A 13,146-nucleotide genomic window follows, 5' to 3' on the forward strand; every position below is an offset into this window, starting at 1 on the left:
TGTGAGAGAGGCCTTGGGAGGGGGGAAAAATTCCAAAATACATTCCAAAAACATTTACAAGAACCTTAACTATGTAATCGCTGCAAAAAAAGTTAAAACAATAAATACTTTAACTTACCTTTTCTGCAGGTTTTCATACTTACCGCTGCTGGCAGGGCTGCACTGTCAGGTTTGACCCTGTCGCTACTCTGGGCGCGGGGTACGGGTCGGGAGAGAGCCGAAAATCGGTCGCCAACGCAATCGAAGTTGGCGCACCTCTCCCTGGCGGTACTTGGAAACGCCGCCGCAAACAGGTACCCGGGGATTTCGCCCGGGCTTTGCAACCGGGTTTTTGCCGCGGAGGGTCAAATCACGGCGCTAACCCAGTCGCAAATCCCTCGAAAATCCGGCCCTAAAACTCAACAAGTGCAAAACTCACATTAAAACCTTGTCAAGCAAAGAATATTGAAAACAATGATTCAAAGAGGTGATTCTATTTGCTGTCTAGTCTTTGCGATTCAGATCAGCCATGGATCTTATTGAATGGCGGAGCAGGTTCGAGGGGCCATATGGCCGACTCCTGCTCCTATTTCTTATGCTCACAACTATTTGTACTAACTATTTGGCCGCCGTGTCTCTGATTGGCTCTCCGTTATCTCGTGGCAAATTGCCGATTGGTCCCCTTGGAGGACAAGCCACACCCTGAAGTTTCCCTGGAATGTGTAAATGGAACCGCCCTGCCCAAGTTCTCACTGACTTTGCACATTGTAATTTGATCATTCTGACTTCTGAAGCCAGAGAGGACAGATCTCGAAAACCCAGCAAAAGCCTCCCAAGTTCCAGCCAAAGTCCCTTATCCCAGCGCCAGTGCTGCCTCCCCCAACCGAAGTGCCTTAACCCAGCGCAAGTACATGACCTTACCATAGATGGGGCATTGTGTGCGGATTGTTAACAGGTTTATTGGGTATGAAGTGAAGAGTGACAGTGTCGTGACTTCTGGATTTCATCCACTTCAACGATGTCCCTGACGCACCAAGGTTTCTGAGAAATCGGGTGTGGGTGTAAAGGGGGTTGGATCAACTTGATCTGTCTTCCCTGAGTTCTCTCTCCCCTCCCACTCCATCCCATCTCTCTCCCGCCACCCCTCCCCTCCCCCCATGTCTCTCTCTCCCCCCCACCCCCAACCAGGCTCTCTCTCTCTCCCGGCCCCCAACCAGGCTCTCTCTTCCTCCCCAACAAGCAGGCTCTCTCTCTTCCCCCCGACCCCCCAACAACCAGGCTTTCTCTCCCACCACCTCCCACCCACCCCCAACCAGGCTTTCTCTCTCCCGGTTAAAGGAGAGACATCATGGAAATATATAAAGTACTAAATGCTAAAGATATTACTTAAAAGAACGGAGGAACTATTTGTACTAAGTCTCCCGGCGCATGCGCAGAAGCGAGAGTTAGGACCAAATAGTCTCCGACTCCGCCCCGCCTCAGCACAATTTACACTAACCCTTTTCTGCGCATGCGCCCATCCGCAGCGCCGATCCACCCTCCGATCCGTCGACCACGTTGCCTCCACTGCAGCTCCAAGGCGCAGGCAGCGCCAAGCCTCCGATCCATCTGGCCCCAAGAGGGCCCACGGGCGGCCGAGAGCGGCGGCAGGGAGAGAAGTGGCGGGCAGCCGAGAGAGAAGTGGAAGAGAGAGAGAGACTGGGGTGGGGGTGGGGGGGGGGGGGGAGAAAGACAGACTGTGGGGGGGAAGAGAGAGAGACTGGGAGGAAGGGGAGAGAGATACGGGTGGAGGGGAGGGATCGGAGGGGAGAGAGGGAAAGAGGGAACTCGGGGAAGACTGATCATGTTCTTACAACCCCCTACAAAGGACATCGTTGAAGTGGATAAAATCCAGAAGTCACAACATTGTCACTTTTCACTTCATACCCAATAAACCTGTGAACAATCCGTACACAATGCCTGCCCCATCTATGAATAATTTGGCAGGCAGAATAGTAGAGACAAATTAAAAATCCAGTTGTATGTTATAGTGGGAGAGTCCTGGAAGTCAGGCTTCAATGGACTTCTCTTATACTTGATTGTCTTCATGTTGCCAAGTAAGTGAAGTGCTTTACATCATTCTCCCTCTCACCCCCCAGTCTCTCTCCCACCCCTGCCCCCCCAGTCTCTATCTCTCCTTCCCCGCACACCCCCCCCCCCCCCCCCCGAGTCTCTCTCTCTCCTCCCCACCACACCCCCCCAGTCTCTCTATCTTCCACTCTACTCTCGGCAGCCCAGTGCTTCTCCAGCCCTGCCCTCAGACGCCCGCCACTTCTCTCCCTGCCACTGCTCTCGGCCGCCCACGTGCCCTTTTGGGGCCAGATGGATCGGAGGCTTGGTGCTGTCTGGGCCTTGGAGCTGTAGTGGAGGCAACGTGGTTGACGGATCAGAGGATGGAGGATCGGAGTAGTCATGATGAAGAAGCAAAGACAGCAAGAGAATATATATATATATATATACACTTCTTTAAAACTCGGTTTCATTTTATAATAAAAAAAACATTTAGATAATGGCCCAACAGAAAAATGGTTATATCAATATACTTGCAGCTCACCGATGATGGTAAGTCAGATGATTGGAGCGTACAATGTATTATTCTACTGCTAGGATTGAGCTGTGTTTAAATTAGCCTGTCCCATTTAAAGGTCCAATGCTGTAAGTAAACACAGCAAGGTCAGTCAGAGTTTAATTGCTGTTTGGTGAGGTGAGGGAAGTTTGCAAATTGGAAGAAGCTTGTAAGTTTCTGGTACCAGGTCAGAAAAAAACGTGAAATGGCTGACTTTCTTTTTTTATGTATAGTTTCCGACACATTTCAAAATGCAACATCTAAAATGTGATGTATTTTCTCTAAACTTCTATTTTAGAAGAATCACCACATTGTATTTCTTTTCTTAATCAGATCCTCTTAACACGCGTACCTTTCACAGTGGGACAATATAGTAGTCTGATAATGACATGTGGTCGGTCCTCTGTTGGATTCAGGAGTTTGAATTCGGATGGATCAACTGACTCAAACTCAAAACTGTCTGAAAGAGAAAACACAACAAAAAAGTAATTCTTTTTTTATCTTAGTTAGCAGTGAAATGGGAAAAGAAATCATTGTGACATTAATCAGCTTTAAAATTCACTATTTGAAATATTCTTTGACTGTTTAAAGAATTAACTTGCATTTATATAGCGGTTTTACCATGTCTATCTTGGTAAGGTAAAGGAGTTGATAGGGTAGATGGAGAGAAATTATTTCCTCTGCTGGGGAGTCCAGAACAAGGGGGCAGAACCTTAAGATGAGAGCCAGGAAGCATTTCTTCACACAAAGGGTCGTGGAAATCTGGAACCCTGCCTCCCAAAAGCTGTGAATACTGGGGGTCAACTGAAAATGTCAAAACTGTGTTTGATAGATATTGCATCTATAAGCTCTCTAGTAATGACTCCACGAGGCAAGGTATTGTACTTGAACTGTGGTGACCTTTATCCATTTATTACAACGCCTGAGTGAAGGTACAGCCTGGCGAGTTCCCTTTTATACCTGGTTACCTGTCGGTGTACAGGTGACCTCCAGGTCTCCACCAGTTGCACCCTCTGGTGGTACAAGCATAGTGCATACAGTGTGAAGGTATGTCCAGTCGTCTTATGCAACTGTACATTGAGTGTACAGGGAGTATACTTATGTTATACATACACAACAATAGAAATTTGTTAGGCAATGGTAGTAAGGAACCAAGCAGGTGGATGGAGTTAAGCTGCATATCAGCCATAATTTAATTGAATAGCGAAACAGGCTCGAGTGGATGAATCGCCGACTACTGTTCCTATTCCATCCTATGTTCCTCTCAGAAATGTTCCAAAGCGCTTCACACACAGGAGCCAGTAACGTGGTCAGTGCGCTGTGCTGCAAAGCCAGTGCTGATCAGACACTCCAAGTGCCTGCATGTGAATGAGCTCATTTCACAGAGATGTTAATAACATATAATGTTACCGGGCATCAGTTAGGTGGAAAGGTAGGATGTTGAAGCATTTTCCATTCTGCTGAACCTCTAAATGAACTGCACCGCCATAGAAAGGGACTCAGTAGAGGCCAAGTGGATATATATCGCTAGTCCATTATTGTCGTGGCTCAAAATCCTGGAACTCCCTCAAACAGCGCAGTGGGAGCACCTTCACCACATGGACTGCAGCGGTTCAAGAAGACCCACCATCACCTTTCTCAAGGGCAACTAAGGATGGGCAATAATTGCCAGCCTTGCCAGCAACATCCCGAAGAATGATTCAAAAAAAGAAGTTATTAGACAGGCCATCAACAAATAATGTTTTTGTCACCATAGAAGAATTTACATCTAACTCTTACCATCAAACCTAAGGGTAACTTCAGTCACTGCTGCCTCCTTAGCTGTTGTTCTCCTACTCATATTCAAAAGGATTGGCTTAGAAAGAGATGACTTTGAGCACAACTTCAAGTTGCCGTAGAACATAGAAACAGTTAACTTAACAGCAAGCGGATCAAACTCCTTCAACCACTCCTGAGAAAAAACACAAACATTGCGTCAGGGTCTACTGTATTCCCCTACTCTCGAAGATGAAGCAATGCAGAGAGTCAAAAAAATTAAACATCATTGCATAATTTGAAAGAGCCTTAAAAACTTGTGGAGAGGAACTAGGTCAAAACTGTTATGTATGTAAACCTTACTAGTGTGCAAGACTTGCCACCAGGGGGCGCACCTGTGGGAGACTCAAGGGTCACCTGCACACCCCGGGCAAGCAGGTATAAAAGGCAGACTACCATGCTGCTTCCTCACTCTGGAGTTACATTAAAGAGACCAAGGTCACAACAGTTTGAGCTTACAGTATACAGTCTTATAGAGTTATTCTGAACATAACAAAAACAGAAGATACAGGAAGTAATTTTCTGAGTGCAGCCTTGTTTGACAGCTGCGGTTTTCTGCCTTTTAAAATGAATGGACGGAATACTGTAGCTGACATGCCCGAGTTCCCAACATGCACGGCCAGTGGACGAGATTCTGCACTGCTAACACAATCTCAGGAAATCAGTATTAACGATGTATGGAATTAGATGATTGAAGAATTCACCAGTATGTTACTCAGTTACTATTTCACATTATTATGGTTTTCACATTAACTTCAATCTAGTATGAGTATAAATACAGAAACAAATTTAATTTTCAAGTTAGAAAAGAGGAACATGTTGCTGTGGATGGTTGCAGAGATGAACAACTGGGTAAATGAATCCTTCTGATTATTGCCCAGTCCCTCCTGTTCAAATGGAGCAAATTCACTATCACTGACTCACTCCTCCAGGTAATACAACAACCATATCATCATCATCATCATAGGCAGTCCCTCATATTGAGGATGACTTGCTTCCACGCCAAAAAGGGATGAGTTCACAGGTGTTTCAATGAAGGACCTATTATTCCAGATCCCGAACTATATCCTGAAGGGTGGAAGATGCCTGTGCGTGGATTTTCTTAACGTGTGGTGGCCATTGCACGCCAGCCATCACGTGGACCTGACAAAGAGCTCGGTCTTGGTCCAGAGGCAAGGATTACCCAAGACGACTGGAGACCAGCTCTGCTGCACGGGCCTAGTGCGCACACATATCGCAGTGTGGGCTGGGCCCGTGCTACCCCTGGGCCCTCGCCTCTTCTGGCCCCGAACTCACGCCTCTCCCGGGCCCCGATCACATCCTTCTATATTCTCTCGCCGCTCCTTCGCCCCGACCTCGCCGCTCCTGCTGTATCGGCCCACGCTCCAATCACCGACCTGGACCTTGATGACATCCCTCTTCGCTGCCGTTGCCTTCCTGCACCAGCTCGCGCAGTACCTTGCAGTGGTACGCCACCACGCTGCCCATGGTTGCCGCTCGCCACTCCTTTTATGGCCCCGACCTGCCGCTGATGGTCTCTCGCAGGTCGGGGCCGCCACAACAACCATGTGACGTTGTGATGAACCACTTCAGTCCTCTTGCCTCCTCTGCCCATCACTAGAATCTATAATAAGCTCATATCCAAATGAAGATATTTACCTCTGATGTGGATGGCAGCAAAATTAGTTTCACTGAAATATTCTTTAGTCCAATAGGTAGGACCTCACCCAATGTGTCTTTAAGATCTGTGACACTGCTGCTACCTAAATACAAGCAAAACAAACAGTAACTGAGGTATTAAACTCTCCTGAAATAAGGGTCGGTTTCAATAAAAGCAGTGGTTAAAACCACTAAAGTGTAGGCCACCTGTAATATGAAGAGATAGTCAACATAGAAGAACATTATGGCACACAGATTTAGAATATTAATGATGGTACAACATGTTCAAGAATTAAGGCCCTCTCAGAATGACGCTTGTGCCCATGATTTTACCAATCCATTGAGTTGCTGATCTCAGTCGTGTTAGTGTAAGGATGTTTAACAGATTGGGGAGGAGCAGGGGAGGTGAGTTTAAACTATGTAAGAACGTAAGAACATAAAAAATAGGAGCAGGAGTAGACCATATGGCCCCTCGAGCCTGCTCCACCATTCAAAACGAGCATATCTGATCTTCCAGCTCAACTCCACTTTCCCGCCCGATCCCCATATCTCTTAATTCACAGCGTCCAAGAATCCTTCGATCTCAGTCTTGAATATACTCAACGACTCAGCATCCATATTCCTCTGGGACAGAGAATTCCAAAGATTCACGACCCTCTGAGGGAAGAAATATCTCCCAATCTCAGTCTTAAATGGCCGACCCCTAATCCTGAGTAGGAATAGACTGGATGCTGGACAGTTCTTCTTTTCCCAGAGAGTAGTGAGCCTCTGCAATACATTGCCAGCTGGTGTGGTGGGTGCAGACTGTCTGTATGCCCTCAAGATGGATCTGGACCAGTTCTGGACTGGGGTAGAGATCACATCATGTAGTAGGCAAGTGTTTTTATAGATAAAAACTGTGTCCGTATGATCTCCTGGACTGGTTTCGATTGGCTCAGGGGGTTGGAGAGGCATTTCCCAGTGCATTTTTTCCCTTCTTGGCCCTGGGTTTTTTCCTCTGTTTTATGGCTTTCCCAAGAGTTTTAGTTCATTTATTCGTTCATGAAATGTGGGCGTCACTGGCAAGGCTGGCATTTATTGCCCACCACCACCTTCTTGATCCGCTGCAGTCCATGTGGTGAAGGTACTCCCACAGTGCTGACTTTGTCGTAGCGGTTTGGTACAACTGAGCGGCTTGCTCGGTCATTTCAAAGGGCAAGAGTCAACCACTTTGCCATGGGTCTGGAGTCACATATAGGGTAAGGACGGCAGATTTCCTTCCCTAAAGCACATTAGTTGAACCAGTTGGATTTTTTCCAACAATCCGGTAGTTTCATGGTCATTGAAACATAGAAAATAGATGCAGGAGTAGGCCATTTGGCCCTTCGAGCCTGCACCACCATTCAATATAATCATGGTTGATCATGCAATTTCAGTACCCCATTCCTGCTTTCTCTCCATACCCCTTGATCCCTTTAGCCGTAAGGGCCACATCTAACTCCCTTTTGAATATATCTAACGAACTGGCCTCAACAACTTTCTGTGGTAGAGAATTCCACGGGTTCACAATTTTCTGAGTGAAGAAGTTTCTCCTCATCTTGGTCCGAAATGGTCCTTATCCTTAGACTGTGACCCCTGGTTCTGGACATCCCCAACATTGGGAACATTCTTCCTGCAACTAACCTGTCCAATCCCATCATCATTATTGATACTAGCTTTTTAATTCCAGATTTATTTAATTAACTGAAAGTAAATTCCCCAGCTGCCATGGTGGGATTTGAACTCGCATCTCTGGATTATTAGTCCAGACCTCTGGATTACTAGTCCAGTAACATAACCACTATGCCACTGTACCCTTATAGTTTATAGTTTACATCTGTGCAGGGGGTGGGGAGTGGTGTTTGTGTGGGGAAGTGTTTCGTCATGATGCTCTGGGCATCATGGTGAGGAGCATGTTTGATGGACCAGATGGTCGTTTCCTGCTAATTTTGTATGTTTGCAAGAGCCAAGCAGAGACTAGGCACTTCTCCAAAAGAAAGAGGGAGTGGAGCAAACAGCAAGTGATTCATAGCCAGCGTGCGCTAATACACCTCTGAGTAACTGGCTCAGAGAGGTGCTGGCAGAGGCCAGGACAGTTCCATCCACCTTGTCTGTAAATGGGGTGTGGTACAAGGGCAATGTCAGCATTTTATAAAACAAATTACAGAACGAGAAATGCAAGTATACATTAAAATCGTTCTCTAAATCACACCTGTTTTGGGTTGTCCATTGCCCTGGAGTAGTACTCATTATTATTGTGAAAACTAGTGACTGTACCTGTCAAAGCCTCTTTGTTCTTTGGGAATGGTCCATACAGATTCCTGTGGATTAAATGTTTCAATAAAATTTAGCATCAAAGTGGGTATTTCACTCTAAGTTAAAAGTCATAGGAATTTCACAGATCACTGAGCACTTAGCCCTGTTGATGCTCAGAGATCCCAGCGTGTTCAAAGACAAATTAAACATGAGGAAATTATTCAACTAAGGGAAATACTAAGCAGACCTGTAAATAAATTAAAGCAACAATGTTTGCCAAACCTCACCTGAAACGGGATTTGGAAAGTGGACATTAACTACCCAGTATATACAAAAGCAAAATACTGCGGATACTGGAAATCTGAAATAGAAACAGAAAATGCTGGAAATACTCAGCAGGTCAGGAGAGAGAAACAGAGTTAACGTTTCAGGTCGGATGACCTGTCGTCAGAACTGGAAAATGTTACCGATGTAAGAGATTGTACAGCAAATACAGAGGCAGAAAAAGGGGGGAATGAATGGGAGGAAAGAACAAAAGGGAAGGTCTGTGATTGGGTGGAAGGCAGGAGAGAATGTATGACAAAAGGGATGATCATAGGCAGTTCCTTGAAATCGAGGAAGACTTGCTTCCACTCTAAAAGTGAGTTCTCAGGTGACTGTACAGTCCAATACGGGAATTACAGTCTCTGTCACAGGTGGGACAGACAGTGGTTGAAGGAAAGGGTGGGTGGGGAGTCTGGTTTGCCACATGCTCCTTCCGCTGCCTGCGCTTGATTTCTGCCTACTCTCGGCGACGAGACTCGAGGTACTCAGCGCCCTCCTGGATGCTCTTCCTTCACTTAGGGCGATCTTTGTCCAGGGACTCCCAGGTGTCAGTGGGGATGTTGCACTTTATCAAGGAGGCTTTGAGGGTGTCCTTGAAACGTTTCCTCTGCCCACCTGGGGCTCGCTTGTTGTGTTGGAGTTCCGAATAGAGTGCTGGCTTTGGGAGTCTAGTGTCGGGCATGCGGACAATGTGGCCCGCCCAACGGAGCTGGCCGAGTGTGGTCAGTGCTTCGATGCTGGGGATGTTGGCCTGAGCTAGAACACTGACGTTGGTGTGTCTATCCTCCCAGTAGATTTGCGGAACTCCTGGCCCAAAACCGCCCAAAGTGGAGGAAGTGCATCCGAGAGGGCGCTGAGCACCTCGAGTCTCGCCACCGAGAGCATGCAGAAATCAAGCGCAGACAGCGGAAGGAGCGTGCGGAAAACCAGTCCTACTCACCCTTTCCTTCAACCACTGTGTGTCCCACCTGTGACAGAGACTGTAATTCCCACATTGGACTGTACAGCCAACTGAGAACTCACTTTTATAGTGGAAGCAAGTCTTCCTTGAATCCGATGGACTGCCTATGATGATGATGATGGTGGGTGATAGAAGGCTCACTGGCACTTAGGTAATTTGTGGGGAGGTTTTTTTTGGAGGGTCTCATATGAGCAGGTGGGGGCGGGGAAGCCCAGGGCAGGGGAGGCCTATTTTGTTCTGCTGGGGCAATAGGGTAGTTTCTTTGCAAAGTAGTCAACTCCCTATTTTACACAATGACGTAAGAAGATAAGAAATAGGAGCCGGAGTCGGCCATTTGGCCCCTTGAGCCTGCTCCGCCATTCAATAAGATCATGGCTGATCTTCTACCTCAACACATATAGAAAGTTTTGATAAATATCAGCATTATACATTGTTTTTAGCCATGTGGAGGCTGACATTTTGCACCGCAGCTCCTCTGTTATGACAAAGGTTATGAGGCAGTGCATTTGCATCAACTTTAATGTGAGCCAGTGAATTTGGGACTTAGCCTTGGTGCTGATCTGGAGCCAACCAATCCCTGAAATAAAACACTGCTGGCTGGGTGTTATCCAAACAAATATCTTACCTCAATTTAAGTTGGTTCAATCCAGGAATATCAGCTGGTAGGCCACCTTGTTGCAAGTGGATCCAGGACCTTTGAATATCTAATGTATATAGGTGGCTGGCATGTACAAGGAATACCTTAGGAACAAAACATGTTTAGTAACAATTGTGGCACTAAGGCCTCTTTCATATTGCATATTTTTTGTAACTTGTCTGCAATGACCATTGGTTGATAATATGGCTGCAGGATGCCCACCTTTTGCCAAATCTCATCATCATCATAGGCAGTCCCTCGGAATCGAGGAAGACTTGCTTCCACTCTAAAAGTGAGTTCTCAGGTGGCTGAACAGTTTAATGCGGGAATTACAGTCTCTGTCACAGGTGGGACAGACAGTGGTTGGAGGAAAGGGTGGGTGGGGAGTCTGGTTTGCCGCACGCTCCTTCCGCTGCCTGCGCTTGTTTTCTGCATGCTCTCGGCGACGAGACTCGAGGTGCTCAGCGCCCTCCCGGATGCTCTTCCTTGGGGTCGATGGGCTGGCTTGCCGCGCGCTCCTTCCGTTGTCTGCGCTTGACCTCTTCACGCTCTTTGCATTGAGACTTGAAGAACTCAACACCCTCCTGGATGCACTTTCTCCACCTCGGGGCGGTCTGCGGCCAGGGTCTCCCAGGTGTCAGTGGTGATGTCGCACTTCACCAGAGAGGCTATGAGGGTGTCCTTGTAACGCTTCCACTGCCCACCTTTGGCTCGTTTACCATGAAGGAGCTCTGCATAAAGCATTTGCGATGGGAGTCTCGTGTCTGGCATGCGAACTATGTGGCCTACCCAGCGAAGCTGATCGAGTGTGGTCAGTGCTTCAATGCTGGGGATGTTAGACTGGACGAGGACACTGATGTTGGTGCACCTGTTCTCCAGCCTATCCCAACAGATTACCAGTGTCTCAATTGGCAGTACTCTCAGGTGTAACCAGGTCCAGCGAGTATCAGGGGCTGTTTAAGACCCCAGAAACCCAAATATATTATAACAAATGCATTTTTTAGTACACTTGAATAATACATTCACAAATATATTTTTTAATTCTCCCATCCCATTTTGAAGTCCCACTCCTGCTGCTCCCCTGCACCATGATTTATTGGCCATCCAATTATAGGGGTGAAGTTTTGGCCGCCCACTAGAACGGTGCACACTGGAGAGGCCCGCCTAATTGATAGAACAAAAATTGCGGTGAATACTTACCCCGCGATTCTCAGATAGCTGTAGGCCCAACTCCACCTCGGCATTGCGCAGCAGCAGCTGCTGGGGGCGGAGCTACAGCCCTGCGCCGAAAACAGCGCTGGCAACTGCGCGCGTCCTGTCTCCGGGGCGACGACCCTAGCCCAGGCCAAAGGGACGGCGCCCCTATCCCTAGCCGAGTGGCCTGCACATCTTATCTCAGCGGCGGGGCCCACCTGCCCTGCATCTTGCCCCCGCCCCCCATCATCTTCTCTCCCCCCCCATCATCTTCTCTCCCCCCCCCTTCATCTTCTCTCCCCCCCATCATCTTCTCTCCCCCCCCTTCATCTTCTCTCCCCCACATCTTCTTCTCTCCCCCCACCATCTTCTTCTCTCCCCCCACCATCTTCTTCTCTACCCCCCCATCATCTTCTCTCCCCCCCCATCATCTTCTCTCCCCCCCTTCATCTTCTCTCCCCCACATCTTCTTCTCTCCCCCCACCATCTTCTTCTCTCCCCCCCCATCTTCTTCTTCTCTCCCCCCCATCATCTTCTCTACCCCCCCATCATCTTCTCTCCCCCCCATCATCTTCTCTCCCCCCCCCAATCATCTTCTCTCCCCCCCCATCATCTTCTCTCCCCCCCTTCATCTTCTCTCCCCCCCCAATCTTCTTCTCTCCCCCCATCATCTTCTTCTCTCCCCCCCCATCATCTTCTCTCCCCCCCCATCATCTTCTCTCCCCCCCCATCATCTTCTCTCCTCCCCATCATCTTCTCTCCCCCCCCTTCATCTTCTCTCCCTCCCCTATCTTCTTCTCTCCCCCCCATCATCTTCTCCCCCCCCATCATCTTCTCTCCCCCCCCATCATCTTGTCTCCCCCCCCTTCATCTTCTCTCCCCCCCATCTTCTTCTCTCCCTCCCCCCATCATCTTCTCTCCCCCACCCCCATCTTCTTCTCTCCCCCCCCATCTTCTTCTCTCCCCCCCATCGTCTTCTCTCCCCCCATCGTCTTCTCTCCCCCCCCCATCATCTTCTCTCCCCCACCCCCATCTTCTTCTCTCCCCCCCCTTCATCTTCTTTCCCCCCCATCTTCTTCTCTCCCTCCCATCATCTTCTCTCCCCCCCATCATCTTGTCTCCCCCCCTTCATCTTCTCTCCCCCCCATCTTCTTCTCTCCCCCAGCCCCATCTTCTTCTCTCCCCCACCCCCATCATCTTCTCTCCCCCCCATCATCTTCTCTCCCCCCCCCCATCTTCTTCTCTCCCCCCCCCATCATCTTCTCTTCCCTTCTTCTCCCTGGTGCTGCAGTGAGTAGAAATAATTTTTTTATTTATTGAGTGGTTTTTAATTTTTTTTTAAATTTTTATTTTTTAATTTATTTGGATTGATTTATTGGTTTATTATTGATGATGGCTCTTTATTTGTAAAAGTGACGTGTTTAGTGTTTGTTAACCCCCCCCCTCGTTCCCTACGCCTGATTTGTAACCTACGCCAGATTTCTAAGTGTAGGCAGGGTTTTTCTGAGCGTACAAAAATCTACACTTACTCCATTCTAAGTTAGTTTGGAGTAAGTTTTCGCTGCCTAAACTTGCAAAACAGGCGTAAGTGGCCGGACACGCCCTCTTTTGAAAAAAAAATCTGTTCTAAAATGAAACTGTTCTAACTCACTAGAACTGGAGCAAGCTAAAGGCCGAGAATTGCAATTTCTAAGATAC

The 13,146-nt window shown here is 47.9% G+C and overlaps 1 protein-coding gene across 4 annotated transcripts in view; it reads right to left on the bottom strand.

The window, feature by feature from the left end:
* The window catches only part of LOC139226291 (uncharacterized), a 136,252-nt gene that overhangs the window by 68,185 nt on the left and 54,921 nt on the right, over nt 1-13,146 (bottom strand). For all 4 annotated transcript variants that reach the window (XM_070856938.1, XM_070856937.1, XM_070856940.1 and 1 more), the window contains 5 exons: nt 10,243-10,358; nt 8,354-8,397; nt 6,059-6,162; nt 4,364-4,535; nt 2,937-3,044 (listed from right to left, as the gene is read on the bottom strand). In XM_070856938.1, coding sequence (XP_070713039.1) covers nt 2,937-3,044; nt 4,364-4,535; nt 6,059-6,162; nt 8,354-8,397; nt 10,243-10,358 — 544 coding nt within the window. The remainder of the gene's footprint in view (nt 1-2,936; nt 3,045-4,363; nt 4,536-6,058; nt 6,163-8,353; nt 8,398-10,242; nt 10,359-13,146) is intronic.

The sequence above is a fragment of the Pristiophorus japonicus genome, chromosome 16 (assembly GCF_044704955.1).
Source record: "Pristiophorus japonicus isolate sPriJap1 chromosome 16, sPriJap1.hap1, whole genome shotgun sequence".
NCBI classification, from domain to species: domain Eukaryota; kingdom Metazoa; phylum Chordata; class Chondrichthyes; family Pristiophoridae; genus Pristiophorus; species Pristiophorus japonicus.